The sequence below is a fragment of the Equus caballus genome, chromosome 16 (assembly GCF_041296265.1).
Source record: "Equus caballus isolate H_3958 breed thoroughbred chromosome 16, TB-T2T, whole genome shotgun sequence".
In the NCBI taxonomy this organism is placed as follows: domain Eukaryota; kingdom Metazoa; phylum Chordata; class Mammalia; order Perissodactyla; family Equidae; genus Equus; species Equus caballus.
Genome location: NC_091699.1, coordinates 65,990,976 through 66,011,186, shown reverse-complemented (window position 1 = coordinate 66,011,186; position 20,211 = coordinate 65,990,976). Strand labels below are relative to the sequence as shown.

Here is a 20,211-nt window from a genome sequence, read left to right as displayed (position 1 = left end):
ACTGTCATTATGAACCACTCTAGGTGAATCATACCTATTTTATGATCACAAGAATATAAATATCTATGTACATATATATAGTATATTATGTATTTACACTAGTATACGAATTTACATGTATATACCTAAACCCTTTAAACCACATTTCCCATATTTGCAAATGTGATCTCTAGAGTGAACTGGATTAGTGGCAATACTGGGAGAAAAAGAAATTAAGAAACTTAGAAAGTTCTTATTCTTTGTTTAGGGCTGTAGAATGACATATGGTTGTGGAACACTTGTAAAAGTGATAATTATATTCAAATAGTGAGATTCCTTTAAAGGTGAATTTACTAGTTGGTATTAACTAACTAACTTTTTCCTTTGTCCGTGTATTAGTCTGCCCAGTCTACCATAACAAAATATCATAGATTGGGTGGGTTAAACAGCAGGAATTGATTTCTCACTGTCCTGGAGTCTGGGAAGTCCAGGATCAAGGTGCAGGCCAATTTGGTTCTCTGTTGAGGGCTCTCTTCCTGCTTACAGATGGCTTCCTTCTTGATGTGTCCTCATGTGAGGTGGAGAGAGAGGAAGTAAGCTCTGTCTCTTCTTATAAGGGCACTAATTCCATCATGAGGGCCCGCTTTATGACCTCATTTAAACCTAATTGCCTCCCAAAGGCCTCAACTCCAAATACTATTGCATTGGGGATTAAGGCTTCAAAGTGTGAATTTTGGGGGGAAATAATTCAATCTATAGCAGCCCTATACTTGAAAATTGATTTTTCCCTGTAGATAACCCCAGGTCTTTGTTCTTAGCCTTTTTTTCCCCTTCTTCTTCCCAAAGCTCCCCAGTACATAGTTGTATATTCTAGTTGTAGGTCCTTCTAGTTGAGCCACGTGGGACACCATGGCTTGATGAGTGATACCATGTCCACTCCCAGGATTCAGACAGGCAAAAACCTGGGCTGTCCAAACGGAGCGCACGAACTTAACCACTCGGCCACAGGCCGGCCCCGTGTTCTTAGCTTTTTGATTCTTTTAAATTTTTTTTTTTTACTTGGTTCCTCAGGAATATCATCTTTTAAAATAATTTTAAACGTTTTGCTTTTGTTTGGTGCATGATCAAAAATATCCTTCTTAAGCCACAATTCTCTAACTTTATGTTTAGACTTCTTCATCTTGGTTTCTGTAGCATATTTCCAATTGGATATTCTGTAGGTATACGGAGAAAAATACTGATAGATATATTAATTTTCCACCAAAATACTTTTTTCTTCTTCCCTGTCAATCAGTACCACTGTTTTATAGACCTACGATTCTGATTATCTTTTCCTCCCTTTGAATTTCAAAATCAGTTGTTTTCTGTCATCATATAAAGAAATATACGAGTTGATTCAAAGCCTTTTCTTTCAGTGCCTATTTTCCTAGCATTATACTAGTTGTTGAAGAATGTACAAAGATAAATTTAAAAAGTTTACAATCTAGAACAGAGTTCAGCAAACCATGGCAAGCCAAATTCAGCCCACTGCTTGCTTTTACAAATGAAATTTTCTTGGCACTCAGTCATGCCCATTCTTTTACAGATTGTCTATGGCTGCTTTCGCCTTACCATGCCAGAGTTTAATAATTGCTACCAAGATTGTATGGCCCACAAAGACTAAAATATTTACTGTCTGGCCCTTTACAGAAAACAGCTTTGTCAATCCCTGATCTAAAAGATGGTGGAATGCATGTGTGTGTGTGTGACTGTTTTTCTGTGATAGTGTAAGATATAAACATTTGTATAAACACATATTCTAACACCTTTGAACTTAGATATACCTGCCACATACACACACAAAAGATGTAGGTTTGAAAATGGTGTGATAATAAAGATAAGGGGACGATTAATTTCTGCCTAAGGGCTACAAATTGGGTAAGACTTCACAGAGCAGCTCACATCTCAGTAGAACATTTTAAAATTAGTATAATTTTGATAACAAGAGGTGAGCAGAGGTAGTTTTTTCAATAAACATTTGCTGGGTATCTATTGAAATATTCAAATAGATAGAAAGTTTACTCAAGGTGAGAACTGGTCGCTTCCTTGTGTTCTGCAGGATCTAGCACAGTGCCTTGCACGTGGTAAGTTAACAATAAATACCTGTTATTTAATTAGCTGATGAAATAGCATGTGACAAATACATGATAACATTCTACAGCATAAACAGTAACAATGCTGAGAAGACATAACTGCTGGCAGGATTTCTTGGAGAGAATGCATTGGAGGGTCATTGCCGCTGAAGTACTATGGTGGGTAGGATAGCTCTTGGGTAATGACTGTCATATTTCACCAAGATTCATTTGTTACTCTAGCCTTAATTCTTTGACACCCAGTCCAGTTTTTCAATTTGTGTGATTTTCATGGCTAGTAGAGAGTACATTGTTTGCTTTAGGATGAAAACTCCCTGTTGTCTGTGTTCTTTGAAGTAGGAACTCAGTAAGTGGTACTAATATTAGAATGATCTTGAGGCCAAGGGCAAATACCCTTGGTACTTTGCCATACTTTGCAGCATGGAGACAGTAATTTTATAGAATTTTCCACTAATAAGCCACTCCTCATGTCTTTGGCTGATGGGAATTAATTTTTTGAATACTGGCCCCAGTCAAATTACCACATCACCTTAAGCTTATACTAATAACTTTGGTGATAACCTTAAGTTTTCTGCCTTCTCAACTCAGTTGATTTGCATGGTTTTAGTTACTGATGACTTCTAAGTCTCCAGCCCAGAGATTTCTGCTGAATGACAAACCCACATATCTCTGCATATTAAGCACATAGACATCTCAGCTTCGATGCTTTCAAAATTGAATTTATTATCTTTTACACCATCCTACCTCCCCACAATAATCATCTTTCTGTGCTCCTTAGATTAATGAATGGCAGTGCTATTTATCACCTGGGCATCCTCTGTGATTCTTCACATCTTTCCTCCTACCTCTCATCCCCACAAGTCCTAATGACAGCCTCTCCTAAATACATCTCAGATCTATCTACTTGTACTTACCTTGATTCAGGTCACCATCACCTCTTGTCAGCACCACTGAATGCCCTTCCTAATCAAATCCTCACCCTTTGGTCTGACCCTGCCCCCATCCATTTTCCAGGGACTTCCAGAGTATCTGCTATTAAATGCAAATCCAATCATTCACCCACCTGAGTAAAATATTTCACTGGTTATCCTTTGTTCTTGGGTTAAAATTTAAACTCCTAAAATCCTTCTGGATGCATGCCCTCCCTACCTCTCCGGGCTCATCTTTTCTTTTTTTCTTTTTTTCCCCAGTTCCTTAGCCCTTTCCCTGAAGAACAGCCTCAGGGCACTGCTCTCTCCCTTAATTTTTAACACACTGACTTCCCACGTTAACCCTTTTTTCTCTAGCCTCTGACACCTTCACGTAATTGGTGCCATCTTTTCAGTGTCTCCATCCTCTTTGTCTGGAACACTCCTTTCTATCTTTCAGATGCCATTTTCAATATCAGTTCTTTCAGTTTAAACCCAGCAGTATATGCACCCTGTCTTGCAGCTTCCTTCCCTGCTGCCAATTTATGGTAGTAGCCCCTGCTGTATATTCTCATTTTACTATGTACTTCCTCATTAAAATAATTATATCACTATTTATGTGTTTATTCAAATGCCTGTCTCACTTGCTAATTATTAATCTCTACTAATTTCTTTCTCATGGTTGTGGTCCCAGCCCCTACACAATATCCATTGTAGGTCCTCATTAAATAAGTGTTTAATGAATGAATGGATGGATGATTCAGATGGAGCATCTACCCTGTGCTAGACAGAGTTCCAGTTGGAAAGATAAGAAGATTATTAACTCTTGCCCTCACATCACTCATGGTCTAGCATTGAAATTCCTCTTGAAACAGATAAACTAGCTTACCTCTTGAGGTTAAGCTATCAAAAGACTTGTAATAAGCGTTTTCTATTTATCTTATAGTCATTTTTATAGGCTAATTTCATTTTGGGGAATCAGCCGATTCCAGTCTCAGTCACTGTGGGGCTGTGAGACTGTCCTCCAGGGATGTTCTATGTGACTTTAACTTCCAACACACTCATGCAGGAGCAGTAGCGCACTCGGGCTCATTGAATGTGCACTGAGCCAGGAACTAGCTGTAAAGTGATTTTTAGTGTAGAAAAGAAAAATAAATGTTAGAATCAATTACTCAGATATAAAGAAATTAGCCTCTGCTACACTGATATTTTTTTTCGTTTAGGAGGAAAGAGAGGAAGGATGAAAGGAAGGGAAGGAGGAAAGCAGGGAAAAGGGGAACAAAAAAGGAAAGGAAGGAAGGAAAGAAAGCTTTCATAAATTCTAGTCCCCAAAGTTGTGTGTTTGTATTGTTTTAAAAATAAAAAATAAATAGTAGCATTTTAATTCAATAATAATTTTTAGTAACATCTAATAAGTATGAAACACTATTAAATATTTTACTAATTTATTTAATCCCAATGAAAGTCTTACAAGGTAAGTTCTATTATTAGTTCAACTTTACAGAAAAGGAAACTGAGACACAGGAAGGATGAGTAGGAAGGACACACTTCTGTGTGCCTCTCCTTTACTACTCACACAAAACATTTCACTTCTGACACTTCTGATCACCAAATATGTGGAGGGTTTTCCCACACCAAGCCATTCTGTGACACCAGCTTGATATCCTACAATTTAACTCAATTCTGCTACTGTCTACCTGGAGATAGCATCAGATCCCATAGGTTAAGGGCCCGGTCCCACAAGAATGCCTCTCCTTCCCTCCCCTCCCCACCACACACACTTCAGAGGCCAATTACAAGTCCAGATTGTCACTTGTGCTTCTGAACGATTGGCTACAGATCTCTTTCTCAGGTGTGATTAATTTGCTAGAGTGGCTCACAGAACTCAGGAAAACAGTTTACTTACAAGATTACCAGTTTATTATAAAAGGATGTGATAAAGGGTACAGAGAAACATCCAGATGGAAGAGATGCATAGGGCAAGGTATGTGGGAACGGGCGTGGAGCTTCCACTCTCTCTCTCCCTGCAACTCCACGTGTTCACCACCCTGGAAACCCTCCCACCTGAACTCCATACTTTGGGAATTTTTATGGAGGCTTCATCATGTAGGCATGATCAAGCATTAACTCAATTTCCAGTCCCTCTCACCTCCCCGGAGGATGGGAGATGGAGGTGAAAGTTCGAAGATTCTTATCATGGCTTGGTGTTTCTGGTGACCAGCTCCCATTCTGAAGCTATCCAGGAGCCCACCAACAACTGCCTCATTAGAACAAAAAACTCTCCTATCACCCGGGAAATTCCAGGGGATTTAGGAGCTCTGTATTAGGAACTGGGGCCAAAGACAGAATATTAGAAAAACAGATAATCCCCCTGGTGCTCTTATCACTTAGGAAATTACAAGGGTTTTAGGAGCTCTGTGCGAGGAACCAGGGATAGAAACCAACATATATATTTCCTATTATTTCACAACCCAGCCCCTGGTCTCTGGCCACAGACCCCTTACAGCAAAACAATATACAACTCAAAAGATACTAGCGCGTTGTTAGAATCCCATTCAGTCATTAATAATTAGTCCAGTGCATCATCATAGCATATGAAAAATGTCTCCTTGGGCAAGACCACTCAGGTTTGCAGACTTCCGTTTGATCTCTTCAGGTTCCAAAAAGCATGAGTGGTCTTGCCAAACATGTCTCCACCCTTTCAGGCATCTGTTGTAATTGATCCAAGAGACAATATCGTCTCTTGCTCTGAGCTTCTTTCGAGGTGTTAATGTAAATATTGGGTTTCTCTCTTTACATAACCATTTATTCATTCTTTTACCCTCAGCTGCTATTCCTACCACTCTCCATTTACACCAAAACTCTTCCATCTTTGGAAGGGACGTCAGATTCAGCCACTGTACTGGTGTAGATTGCAGGCAGCAATACTAGGCTGGCAACTAGTCTAGCAATGGTCCACTTCCATTGAGACAGGATAAGGTTATATAGGTGTAGAACTAGCAGGCAATTTTCACCCCAGGTAATATAGCTAGACTCACTGTTAGCCCCCATTATACCAGATGGGGTGAAGGCACATCCTGCTCCATCAGGCCCTTAGGAGTTCAAACATAAAGATTTTAAAACATAGTTAGTTTCTTGCTTAGGAGTCATCCTTGTTTCCAGCACTTGTAATTGCAGCCCTGGTGCTGTGACCGAGGGGAAAATAAACGTTGAGGTGACGTGGGAAAATGAGAAAGAAAATAAAAAAGTATAGTCATTATACTAGCAATCTCTCCTCTTGGCAAGAATTGCATAGTCATACCAGCCTCCTAAGGGTATGGGACTTTACCAAAGTTATAAAGCTGGGAGAGCAGAGCTGGGCTTTGTGATCCTTTCCCAGATAAATAAGTGTAAGCAACTGACAGAATGTGAAATTTCCTCCCCATTCACATTCATGACAGAAATCCTTTTTCTAATCTCCAAAGTACTGAGTCATTGTAATAATTAGTACTTAATAGTAGACAGAGCTGCTTCTTACTCTATCCTAATAGAGGTTTACTAGTCACTCAGTGGCAGTTCTCAGAGTCTAGGAGAGAGCATCTGATCAGTCAGGGTGGGTCTGGTGACTACCTGGCCCAATCAGATACCAGTGAGTTGGGGAGTCATCTGGCATAACCTTACTGGTCTGGGGACAGTCTTCAATTGGATGTGGGAAAGCACCAGAGTGGCTTTGGCCAGAACAGTAAAACATGTCTGCAGAGCATACAGAATGTTCTATCACATTCCCCCCTTTGAAGTTTTGAAGTTAGACAATAGAATTAAGTGCCAGAAAACACCATGTTTTATGATTATTTTATAAAATGGGCCTCTGATAAGCAAAGCTCACTCAGATACTTTACATTTACAAATCACGAAAAAAGTGATGTTGGAAAAGTAAAGACAGTCCCCATGTCAGGGCAGCAACAATAACATTAACAAAAAAGCCTCATTTTCCTCAGACAAGCAAGTCTGCTACAGAGACCAAGCAAGAGACTCATCTTTGAGGAATGTTATAAAAGATAATACGTCAGAGAAGAGAAGACTTTTTTCTGTTCCTCTAGGGCCATGGGGTGTGAGAAGAACTTAAAAGTTTCTACCCATTTCCTTGTGTAGCCTCCTTCCTTTTGAGTGTCATGATTTAGATCTGTTTAAAAGGATTTATTTGAAAGAAACTTCTCATACCATAGGAGCAGTTTGTCTCTCTCTCTCTCTCAGGCTTTTGTAAATGAACAAAGTAACCACTTGTCCCACACAGGCTGCAAAGGGAGGTTTGGTGTGGGTTTTACTGTCCATTCAGGCTCTGTTTGCAGCTGGTTGTAAGTGAAATCTTTAGAAACCACACAGCGGGAATCCTTTGCTTGGGGCAGGGGGTGGGGAGAGAACTTTGAAAACCCTATTGAAACTCTGAGAGCTGTTGGGTAGAAACTGTTCTTTTTAGACTTCCTCATGGGCAGTACGGGAAATAAACACACACAGGAAGTCATTTAGCCTCTCTGTGAACTTCATGTTGACATTTGCTTACCAAAAAGTTTCGTTGTAGGTACTTAAGAAATTTATATGTGTGTGTGTGTATACATGTATGCACATATATGTGTATCTGTGTATATAAACATTTTCTATTCTCCCATATCACCACGATTGTAATGTGATGCTAGAAAATCAAATTAACAATGAGAATAAAAGAATAATGCAAGAAATACAGATGTGGATACCTTTTACAACACTGTGTTTTTAGGAGTAGAAGCTAGATATATGTTATAATTCCTAACAATCTGCTGATTGGCCTTTCTCACAAGTACCAGGTAGTGTTTTACACTAGGTGTTTGACCTAGAATGTCATTATTTATATGTAATGTTTGGTTCACACTTTTCATCTTTACTTATATGATTCTTGCTTTAGAACTGAAACAACTTTAAAATCTTCGATAAAGGGTCACTGAATCCCTAATGTCAACTGGAAATGCTGATTTAAAAGGCCAAAGGAGAAGAACAATAAATACATTTTACAGGTAAAAATGAAGGTACATGGATAAAGAGAAAGAATAGCAATGTCCAAAAAGTAACCATTTGGTTGCTAGGAAGAGAAATCCACTCAAAGAAGTAAATGCAAAGGAGAAATCACTGGAATGGTTCATGGGATTCCTAGGGAACATGTTACAGGCCTTATGGGAACCAGAAAGCCCTTGGTTTCTCTCTCCATCTGGGCCACATGGTCTCTCAACTCTCCTTCTTTCTACATATCTGCTCCTTTCACTTTGTGTAGTAGTGGTCATTTAATTGCAATTTCTACTCAAGATCCCTTAAGCAGGAAAGAAGGATTTAATATCTGGATACAGGAATATCTTATGGAATTCAGGATCAAGAGTACAGCCAGGTGTTGCAAGAGACTGGAGCCAAAAACTATAAAAGTCATCCAGAACTGGAATGTTCTTTCCATTTCCTTTTAGCAAGAGTGTCTCTTGTCTCTGTTACTGTCTATAGTTTCTTTTTCTCCCCATCCCCACTCACTCTCACTCTTGCTTCTCACACCCCTTCCCAGAGGGGCTTTGTTTGTTTCTGCATTCATACAACAAAACCCCAGTTCTTCGTTTATACCACTTCTTAGTCCAAGTGCCCAGGGAAGATTTATGAGTCATTGAATGGCAATTCCATATTTCCAAGAGAAGTCATCTGATTGGCCCAGGTTGGGTCAGGTAACCACCTGGTTCAATCAGACTCAGGTTGAGAAGGTCACCTGGGGTAACCATGTCTGTATAATATAGGCATATGCTGTGTTCAGCCGGAGCTGTGGGAAGACTAGTGGGCAGCTAAGGTGGTGAAACACATCCGCTACAATAATTATTATAGGACTCTCTGCTCTGTTAGTACATGCAGTATAGTCCATATATTTTAACAGTATTTATTATAAAGGATATAAATTCTCCTTAAGACTAACTTTAGCAGTATTTTTAGGTTATCATTGGAATATACTTAAAGTAATTTCAGTGTAAACTTATTGACTATATTTCCAGAATTATCTTGCAATTTCTTCCTACTGAGGAGGACGTTCACTAATAGAGACCAAGCAATTTTTAAAGGAGACAAATGTGGGCAGTTTCAATTGGCTAATGTGTCATCACTGATGATTGAACTTGAGTTAACTTTACACGTGATGATATTACCAAAAGGGAAAAGTTTGGTATTATTCCATAACAGTGAGTGGTGCTCATGCCTGCATTTCACGACAATTTTGTGCTCTTTTGGATCATTGACTTTCTCTATATATTTATGCTAACTTATACCTATAATGGTTTCTCTCTTAGTCTCTCTTTCAGAGTGGAGTATGTGGTTTATTCCTAAACCTTATTCTTTGGAGATAACAAGTTTTTAATCACTTAATCAACCCTAGTTCTGCATCTGTTGAATCTTTAATCCTTAGCTCTGTATCCTTTCTAGCTGTGTGTCCTTAAGCAAATTTCCTAAACTCTGTACATCCCTGTTTCTTCAGTAAAATGTAGATAACAACACCTGTGTCATTGGATTGTTCTGAGGATTCAGAGAGACAATGCGTGAACGTGCAGCAAGTGTTCTATGAACAGTTCTTATGACTACTACCATTGTGCTTATTCTCTGAGAGGTGGAGAGGTGGTTGTAGTAGCTGCCTGTGGTGACCACATCACATTCCCCCAACCCCATCTTGGGCTCATCTCTGATTTCAACTGCAACTCTGGTGGACAGTTCTTGTTCACCAAGCACTGACAGCATCTTATCTGAGTTTACCTGTGTATCTTTCCACTTTCTGCCCCAGGGCCTCCTCTGATGCCAAGAGACTTCATTCCCCCATGTCCAAACACAGCTTGGAAGTGCTCATTTCCTTGAGGGTAACCGTTACCCAGTGGAGGACAGAAGCCAGTCCCATCTTTCAATGACAATTCTGGGTGGCATTTTGAACACTTCTCAGAGGCCTCAGCAGAATCCATTGCTTTTTAACTTACAGCATAGATCCCCAAAACACACATTAATATCAATTTTTCCCCTGACTTTCTGATCCAGTCTCATTATTCCTTCTCTCCCGATTTTTGTAATTAATCTCCCTCTCACCACCACCCCCCCCAAAAAAAAACCCGCAAACTAGTTCTTACCTTAGAATCTGTTTTAGAGAGAATCCATACTATGACTGCATAATAATAGGGTGGTTTAAAGCATGGATTATAGAGTCTGCTGGATTTTAATCAATTACTTAGTAGTTATATGTCCTTACATTTGAAGTTACCTCATTTCTTTCTGTCTGTTTCCTCACCTATAAAATGCAGATAATAATAGTAACTACCTCATAATATTGTTATGAGTAATACATGAGTTCTCATAGTGTAAATATAAAACACTTAGAACCGTGTCTGATCAGTAGTAAATTGCATGTAAGTGTTATGTCTTAATATCCCCTTGCAGCACTCCTTCAATTATGTCTAGAATCCTTAGTGTTAGTTAATCCCTTCTTCCTCATTGCCTTGGCTGCATGCGGCTTCCTTCTGCCCCTCCCTTTATCTTTCTTTTGTTTGCTCCTGCTGACAAAGTAGAGAGAAAAGGAAGTGCTCCCTGGAGCTTTGTAATTTCTGGAAGCATGTGCGAGGCCCTTCTTTTGTGTCGTGTTCCATTTTTGTTGCTCCAACAGCCCTGACCCCTGCTCTGTTGGCAGACACCAGATAATGCTGCCAGCTCTTGGTTATTCAGAGGCACTTTATCCAGACTCTTTGCTCTTCTCTCTGGCTGCCTGCCTTTTGGCTGTTAGCTGCTTCCTGGCATTGCTTTCAGAGGGTGCGCCAAGGAGGGAAAAGATAGCGGAACTCAGATTAGACAATTATGGAGTCTAGAAAATTAGGATTTTTGGAGCATTGGGCTTCAGTTTTCTGGGCCATCCCTATTCTCCGTTACCATGGAAAATTCAGAATCAGCCTTTTGCAGTGGCAGTATATTTCTCTTTGATTGAGATATAATTAAGACATAATTCAATGCACAGATCTCAAGTGTTCAGCTTGACGAGTTTTGGCAAATGTCTGCATTCACGTAATGACCACTCAAAATAAGATGGCACACATTTCCATCACCCTAGAAAATTACCTTATTCTGCTTTCTAATCAATTCCCCTCAAGTCCCTCAGCAACTACTTTCTAATTTATCTTACTAGATATGTTTTCCTCATCTTAGGCTTCATATAAATGAAATCATATATATCTATTCTTCTGTCTAGTCTTCTTTTATTTTGCACAATCTTGAGATTCATCCATGTAGTTGTGTAGTAGTAGAAATTTGGTCTATTTTATTGCTGAGTAGTATTCCACTATATGAACGTACTCTAATTTTTTTCCATCTATTCTCCTGTTGATAGACATCCGAATAAGTTCCAATTTTGGACTATTATGAATACAGTCACTATGCACATCCTTATAAAAGTATTTTGGTGTAAATATATTTTCTTCTAGTAAATAACTAGAGGTGGAATTGCTGGGTCATAGTGTGTTTAATTTTATATGAAACTGCCAAACAGAGACCATACCATTTTACCCTGCTACTGACAATGTGTAAGAGTTCCGTGTCCTCAATAACCTCACCAACATTTAGTGTTGGCAGTCTTTTTAGTTTTGGCTGTTCTAGATGAGTATGAACTGGTATCTTATTGTAGCTTTATTTTATATTTTCCTGATGACTAATGACTTTGAGCACCTTTCACCATGCTTAATTGGCCATCCCAATGTCTACTTTTGTGTATTGTTCTTTCAAATCCTTAATGGTAGTAGTCAAGTAGTAAGTAGTCAAGGCAATGTAACCAATCTTTTTGAGCTGCTGCTCTCAATCATTCAAAAAGAAAATGTGAGTATCTGAGGTTGTATGGCAGACACAAAGAAGTTCAGAGAGTCATAGTCTTGGTACCAAATGCTATCAATGCTCTGCCCATATGCTCCTGGCACTTACTTTTCCAGAGCATGTCAACAAGGTCCTGGGACTCTCAATATGAGAACGTTCTTCTGCCTTACGTGTGGGGCAGTCAAGAAATGCCAGGTATTTAATGCTCTCAGCAGCAGCCCTCAGGAAATGACAAATGGGAGTTGGAGGTTAAATATCCCAGCTTCTTTGCACTTTGGGTAGAATAACTCTGAAGCACATTCTATACTGTCTCCTAGAGTCCCCAAATGAAATCAAGCCTTAGTTCTCCACAGTGCTAACTTATTCAGTGATGCAAACTTATTGACTCCTTCTTTCTCTATCACATTTCTCATTCTCCTACTGATTTTCTCTAGGATCACTTCCAAAATGAATTACTTATACTCAAGTTCTTATATTGTGATCTTCTTCTGGGGAAACTGAAGGGGAGCAGAACATGCCACCCCAAAATATGCCACTTTGGCATGCAGATTATTTTGAGCTGAGGACAGTAAGACCCAAAAGACTCAGGAAGAGCTTTTTACTTCCCCCTTAACTGCCTAAAAGAATTTAGATAGAGAGCTGGTTCAGGAAGAGAGTTATCCCCAGAGATAACTGCAAAGAGTATGGGCTTTGCAAGTTGCAGGGAGCTCGACAGGGTCTTTTTGTTCAAATTCCTCTCTTTGTCCCATTGTCTCTGCATGGCATGACAAACAATTGTTTAGCAAACATTTGCTTTTCCCATCTTCCTGTGAATTGTCTTCTTTCTGTTTGAAGCTCCAGACTTCTACCCACTTCTTATTAGTTCAGGATGCTATATAAACCTCATTCGCCTGACTATCTTTGAGCCTCTCATATCTTTGTGGGGCTCCCATACATATAGAATCAAATTTGTTTTCCTCCTGTTAATCTGTCTTATGTCAATTAAATTATTAGACTAGCCAAAAGAACCTAGAAGGGTAGAAGAAAAATTTTTTTCCTTCCCTACAAAACACAGCTGAGATACCCATCCTCAAAGATGTGCGTTGGGACAGAAGAATTGTGTGAAAGAATAATTAAGAGATTTGATGAGTTATGCTGATGAAGCTATGACTTGATTTCCTGGGTAGCCACACAAATGAAAGGGTCAGTGACCGTGGCAGAAAATCAGTAATGTTAGTGCCTAGCAGAAACAAAAGTCCCTACAGGCTGGTAGCTGAGGGTTGGAATAGATTTTCTAGAAAAGGTAGAGTCTGGTAGGGTCACTAAAGTGTGAACTGAGAGGAGGAGAGAAGTATGAAGTAGATGGGTTGTGACGGTGGCATAGACATACTAACCATATCTGGAGTAACAATCTATCTGAAGCTTGAGATTACATGGAAAGGAACAAACAATAAGACTTACAATGTTGCTTAGGATCAAATTAGAAGGAATCTCAAAGGAAAGACTAATAAGTTTAGACTTTGTCTCATAAGCAGTAGAGAGTCATGGAACATTTTTCAGCAAGGAGTAACGCAAAAAAAGCAGGTTTCCAGAAAAACTTATCTAGTGTCATTGTAGACAGTCAATCAAGGCTTAAGGTAGAAGGTTCTTGATGTAGGTTTAGTAACTCTGCTATAAACTAATAAAACTCTAAAATGGGTAATGGTAATAGAAAGGACAATATCAATTCAAAAAGTAAAAGATCCAATAGACCTTGGTGACACTGATAATGGAAGTTGGAGGACAGATAAATAAGTCAATGTTGTTCTAAGTTTTCAAGGCAGTTGTTTTCAAAATATTGTCATAACATTAACAGAAATAAAGAAATTATGGGGAGGTAAAATTTTAGAGTATAACAATTAATTTATTTAACTTTATGCATGATAATTAAAACTTTGGTTCCCTTTGTGGTGATTGATAGTTATACATTCAAATCCAGCAGATATTTTGAGATTTGAGACTGGAATTCAGGAGACAGTTTGTACTTTTACATTAAACCTGAGAGGCATCTTCTTAGAAGTAATACTTAAAGCTTTGATGATGAATAAGATCACAAAGGAGGAAAGTTAAAAGAGTGAAGAACACAGAACCGAGGATTAAGCCCTGGCAAAATACCTCATTTAGGGAGAACAAAGAGAAAAAGAAGCAAGTAAGTGAGCAAGAAGGTACACTCAGAAGTGCCATGGAGTCAAAAGGAAAGATGGTTGCAATGATGAGGGAATAAACACTATTAGAGGCTTCAAAGGTCAAGGAGGATGAAGACTCCTTGAGCTGTGGAAAAGGCAATACAAAATCTTGACCTCATTAGGCTCTCAGCCTGGTTGGACAGCTGAAATTTACGTATCTAGGGAATAATACAAAACAACATAATCACTTGCTAAAGTGTTTGAACCACACTGTGAGACCTATGTGAGGGCAGGAAGGCAAGGGGTCAACACAAGCCAGAGGCATCAGGAATGGGATCAAGTACAAGGTGTAACTTGAGTATGAGCTTTGCAAAAGAGGGAGAGAAAGAAATTTGCAGGAGGAAAACCACCATGAATAAAATCATTGAGGAGAGACTGATGCTATGTAGGAACATAATTAAACTTGAGATGAGGGTATTTACAAACATATTTATGCACACTCTGCCCACTTTCCCAAGAATTTTAGGGTCCCTGAGCTAATCTAAATGTGAAAACAGATAAAGGACTTAACCATGCCTAGTCTTGAAGGAGCTACTCATAGAATCAACTGAGCTAGTGAGAGTGATTGATTTTAGTGACCATAAATGCAGAGCAGAAGAATCCAAGACATTTTTGGGGCCAAAGGTAGTTTTGTGATTGGACTCATTTAGTCTTTGAAATGGCTGTGTATGTGGTACAGTATCAGAGGTTTTTATATAAATATGGAGCTTCTGCACTTAGAACCAAACACAAATATTCTAATTTTATAAAAGTCCACTATAGCTTCTCCAACACAGGTTTGTCCTAGGGAGGTATGCAGTTCTGTATACCTTTTTATTGCTGTATTGACACGTCTCATTGAACTATTGAACAGTTGGATAGCATACATGGTTAGGATTATGATGGGAATGAAAGTGGAGAAAGACAGACAACCAAATAAATTTGTCTACCTTAACAAAGTTGTGGTCTCTAGTTTTTATTTTAAATATTTTAAATTGTTAACTACCATTGAATCACTGATTTAAATTTTCTTTTCCCTTTCTAAATATTTTGAGTGTTTTGGGAGAGAAATAGTGAGTTTGAGTTGCTGAGGTCCTACTTTCTTTTGGTTACTCCAAGATGCCCAAACCTGTCTTCAGAAAAGTTGTTCCTCTGAGTATCTAATGGTTTCAGAGTCTAGCCCAATGGGAACCACAACCTTGAATAAAGGGTTCTTCCCCACTAGGTTTCCTAAATATAACAGTGATGAGATTAGTACATTTTTCAGTGATTGAGTTGGCATGTGCCCATAGATTTATAAATAGAATTTATTGTGAAAGTTACTATGCTACTTAGGTAAGTAGCTATTGCAATTTCATGATAGAAAATGTTCTCTGAAAAGAAACTATATGCCATGGCCATCTGAGGACAAAGAAGGACAGAAGATACAAGTGAGTTTTATTTTCTGTTCATTCTACCCTATATACAACTATGAACAACCAGATATATTTAACATTTGGCAAATTGATTGATATTTTCCTATTCGTCTATTTTTAATTACATTGGTAGGACCAGTTGGGGGTAAATGACGATTTCAAATCCCTCATCATTTTACTGTCTTTAGGCAATGAAATGGTGACATGTTGGAATATGCCCAGATTTCTGGTGATGTCTCCCACAGGAGTGCAATAGACTCATGGAATTTGAAGAGCATTTGGAATAAGAAACCAGTCTGTGCCTCAATCCAATCCGCATAAGCTAAGATTCTTGTTTACTGCATTCAGATGAGGCTAATGGTGAATTTCTAAGGTGAAGGCTGTGATGAAAGGACGTTTATGTGAATGAAAATATCACCATTGCTGAGGAATTGAAAATGCCACCACTAAAACATATCTGATTTCTGAAGGATGGAGTTGCATGTTGCAACTGTAAAAAAAAATGTTTTCAATAAGATCAATTTCAGTGAGCCTTTGTGCTTTGTGATCCAGTCAAAATTCTAATAGTGAGAATACACTCTTATCCTAGGCAGAACAGTATTTAATGCCTCTTCTTAAGAAATCAACCATTTTCCTTAACCAACTGAGTCCATGATCATAGGTGAGAATGCATGCTGCTATATATAGCTGCCTTGGGTTTTATGCAGAGCTGTCTTTACACTGCATTTCTTTCTTCTTGATAGTCTAGCTCCACAGTGAGAGCCTATCAAACTAGTAAGTCACGAGTGACCATGAGCCCTGGCTTCAGCTCCCAGTGGAACAGCAGTCCACCAGCCTGGAATACATACTCCTTTCCAAGAGCAAGCTTGCACTACCAGTCCCATGCCAGCTACACCTACTGTACTGGACACCCTGCAGTAAGTACCCCATTTTTCTGTATTTAGTACAGTGGATGCTTTATGTATGTACATTTTGAATTCAGAATTGATATTTCTTGATTAATTGGGCAATTTTTCCAAGGCTATAACTCTTCTAAGGCAAGAATATGCTGCTTTTGAGTAAAAGAGATGGACAATGGAGAACTGCTTAAGTGTTTCAATGACAGGTGTTTGGATGATCTTTGCTGAAAACGGTTTTGTTGAAAGTCATTTCTAGGTGAAATAGGTTGGCAGAATTTTCAGACTGGTGTTAGTGTGGAGTCTGAATGTACGTATGTCTCTGGTTTTACTTTCTGGCTTCTTCCTGGCTGTTGCTTATGAATTTAGCTGGTTGCTTTTGTGCTGGGAGAGGGTGTCTTTCAAAATGGTACAGAGGAGTCACTGGGGCCTGTGAGTCCCCGCTTTCATCAATGGCCGTGTTGATATAGTTAAATAGATATTAACATATAGATTTAAACTCATCAGTAGGGTATTTTCCAGTTACTACTACATAGAAGTCTGAGGTTGTTGGCATAGATGACTCAAAGGGCAAGACAAATAAAGCTGTAGTGGGGAAAAGTAAACTTACAGAATTTGAGAACGTTTTAGAATAGGGTGTCTGTTTCTGCCATTATGTTTTTCTGTGCCTCAATCCAATCTTCAGAAGTTAAGATTTTTGTTATTGTAAATTACACTTGCACACTTGGAAAAGGTCATGATGAATGTTGATTAGGAAGACCTCTGTTTGCTGCTAAAAATCTAGACACAAGACTCCTGGGTAATGAGAGAACTTTGAAAGTGAGTCATGCCAGCTTCTCATAGTAACTCCTCCAGTTGTCAGAAACTGTAGACATGGATTCTTCAGCCATTCAGAAGGCCCATTGTGGACTTCTGCACTTTGGCTATCCTCTTTGCATTTCAAGATTATGGAATTATAAAGTGTCCCCGGCTTCTAAATTGAGAGAATGTGTCTCCAATATCATGTCCTAAAATCACTTAAAAGAAGACTCAAGGAGTCCACTCAAAATGTAAATTGGTATAAATTTGTTAAAAGGTGATTTGGAAATAACTATCATAATTTAAATCGCATATACTTTTGACTCAGTAATTAAACTTTTGGCATTTAATTGGACATGTACAAGGATATATGCACAAGGACAACGTTAGCAACATTTTTGAAATTATTTGGAAAAATGACCTAATAATCCTTATTTACTGTCATTCATCCCTTGTTTAAACAAAAATTTGTTAAGCCTTATTAGGTATTTATTACATCCCAGCATTCTTCTAGGTGAAAAAGTCACAGGAGTAGACCAAACCAAGTCTTGCCCTCATGGAACTTCCACTCTAGGGAATGGGGAAGCTAGTAATTATGTAAATGAACATATGAATAAATAAAAAGAAGCAAACAAATCAGAAAAATATATAGTTGTGTTAAATGCTACCCAGAGACTCAAAATAGGTTGAAATGATAGAGAATAGCTGGGTGGCTACTTGAGCTGTATGGTTAGCCAAGTTCTAACTTGAGAGGCCAGGTTTCATCTGAGATCTGAATAAAAAGAGATATAATGATGCAGGGTTCAGAAGGAAGAATGCTCTAAGCAGAAGAAACAGTGTGAAGGGCCTGAGGCAGGAGTGAGCCTGGTTTTTCGCTATACAGAGAAAGCCAGTATCCCTAGAGTGTCGTTGGGGGAGAATGGAGGGAGTTAAGCTCAGAAAGAAAGACAGAGGCCAGAGTATGTAGCGTTTTGTAATCTAGAGTAAGGAGTTTGTATTTTATTTAAGTACTAAGGCACACCACTGGAGTATTTTAAGCAAGGAAATTATATGACATAATTTAATTTTTTTTTAGGACTCACTCTGGCTATGAGGTGAAGAATTTCTGGTAGAGAAACAAGAAGGAAATCAGGGAGTCAAATTAGGAGAGTACCAGACACATACACACGTATACACACAAAGGCATGACAGCATGCGTGTGTGGTTACCTCTGTAGAACGGAATAGAAGTTCTGTAGTAAAAAGAAAACTAACCTTTTCTTATATATCATTTGATCTGTTTGATGTTCAAACTATATGCAACTTGTTTTCATAATCATTAAAAACACCAAGTTGCGGGGTCCCGTGGCCGAGCGGTTAAGTTCGCGCTCCGCTGCAGGCGGCCCAGTGTTTCGTTGGTTCGAATCCTGGGCGCGGACACGGCACTGCTCTTCAAACCACACTGAGGCGGCGTTCCACATGCCACAACTAGGTGGACCCACAACAAAGAATATACAGCTATGTACCGTGGGGCTTTGGGGAGAAAAAGGAAAAAAATAAAATCTTTAAAAAAAAAAAAACAAAACACCAAGTTGCAAATATTTTGTATAAAATTTTCTTTAGTTACCAGTTCCATATCTAAAATGTTTCATTAGCTTCTCCCTTCAGTCATTATTTGTCAAGCCAGATTATGACAAATTATAATTTAATGAAATATTTCAATTCATACTCTTATTGGCCTCAAGGTCATGTAAAAGTAGCTGACATTCGTTGAGCACTTAATATTTTCCAAGCTTCGTACTAAGTGCCTTGATGTGTAATATATATGCATACATCTTCAAAATAGCCCTAGGAGGTAGGTATTATTCTTGTCATCATTTTAAAGATTAGTGAAATGAAGCTCAGAAAAATTAAGTAAGCTAGTAGTGGGGTCTGAGATTCAAACACTGGCTGTCTAGCCTCCAACCAGTATTCTTATCTGTTGTATTATGTTGCTCCTTACCATTGAGTCCCTGTGTCTTTATTTACATGCTGGGAACAATTCCATGATTGTACCCCAGGCTGAACTCTTCATAATCACTTAGTTTAAATTTGCATGCTACCCCTTAGAGAAGTGCTTATATTTATAAGATACTTGATTTTAGTTCTTGGAGGTAGGAACGAAGAATAGGTGCTATCCTGTCTTGGAAACCACTGGGATAATTATAATATGTCTAGCCACTTTTTGTGCTTTAAAATCTAGAAACTGATACTTCACTGAGAATAAAATAAGTCAGATATAGAAAGTAGGAGCAAAAGATAAGAAAATCCTTAAAAAATAGTCATGGATGTTGTACTTCTGATTTCAAGGATACTCTAATGATCAGTTTTAAAGCCTACTTGACATTCTTTCATTATTTTAACATTTAAACTTTTCTTTCAAATGTTCCTCTTATGTCCAGTTGATGGCTTTAAACTCTTGCCTTCAAGATCATTCCCCATTTAGCTCTCCTTCCGCCTTGTAAAAGGAATGACGTTGTCTGAAAATACATCAGAGGTTCCGTATGGGGAGACTTGGAGAGCTGGGTTATGATGACAACATCCAAAAATGTTGACTGCCTCCTAATTTTTACTTGGGTCCATATTACAAGCCAAAGTACTAGAGAAATATTTCGGGCTCCAAAATGTGAGAGTAGATTCCATCATTGCCATGCAGTATAAGATCCACAGAGGTTTTGTGGTTAAAACCACAGAAACAGAATTCTTGTCTGAATAGATTGCCAGTGATTTTCTTGAGTCATATAATTTAGTAGCCTTTAGTGAAGCTATAAATGCTCTGTCTGCCTTGTAAGATTCTGGCCCTTTTCACTAAGTTACTAGGTCGATTGAAGACTTCCAGCCCTTTAACTAATTTCCTGGGGTTACAAGGGTGTCAGCCAATGTGATATTTGTGTAGTCAGTAGATGTGACTCAAAAGCTTTCCTTTTGCTTCCATTCTCCTGCAACTGAGGAATCGTGATACACTATGAGTGTCTGGTTAGTTAACTTGAAATTGGTAGCCTGTAGAAATCTCAGAATACAGCC

The 20,211-nt window shown here is 38.6% G+C and overlaps 1 protein-coding gene across 14 annotated transcripts in view; it reads left to right on the top strand.

The window, feature by feature from the left end:
* The window catches only part of RBMS3 (RNA binding motif single stranded interacting protein 3), a 1,248,509-nt gene that overhangs the window by 501,646 nt on the left and 726,652 nt on the right, over nt 1-20,211 (top strand). For all 14 annotated transcript variants that reach the window (XM_070238087.1, XM_070238085.1, XM_070238082.1 and 11 more), the window contains one exon: nt 16,220-16,393. In XM_070238087.1, coding sequence (XP_070094188.1) covers nt 16,220-16,393 — 174 coding nt within the window. The remainder of the gene's footprint in view (nt 1-16,219; nt 16,394-20,211) is intronic.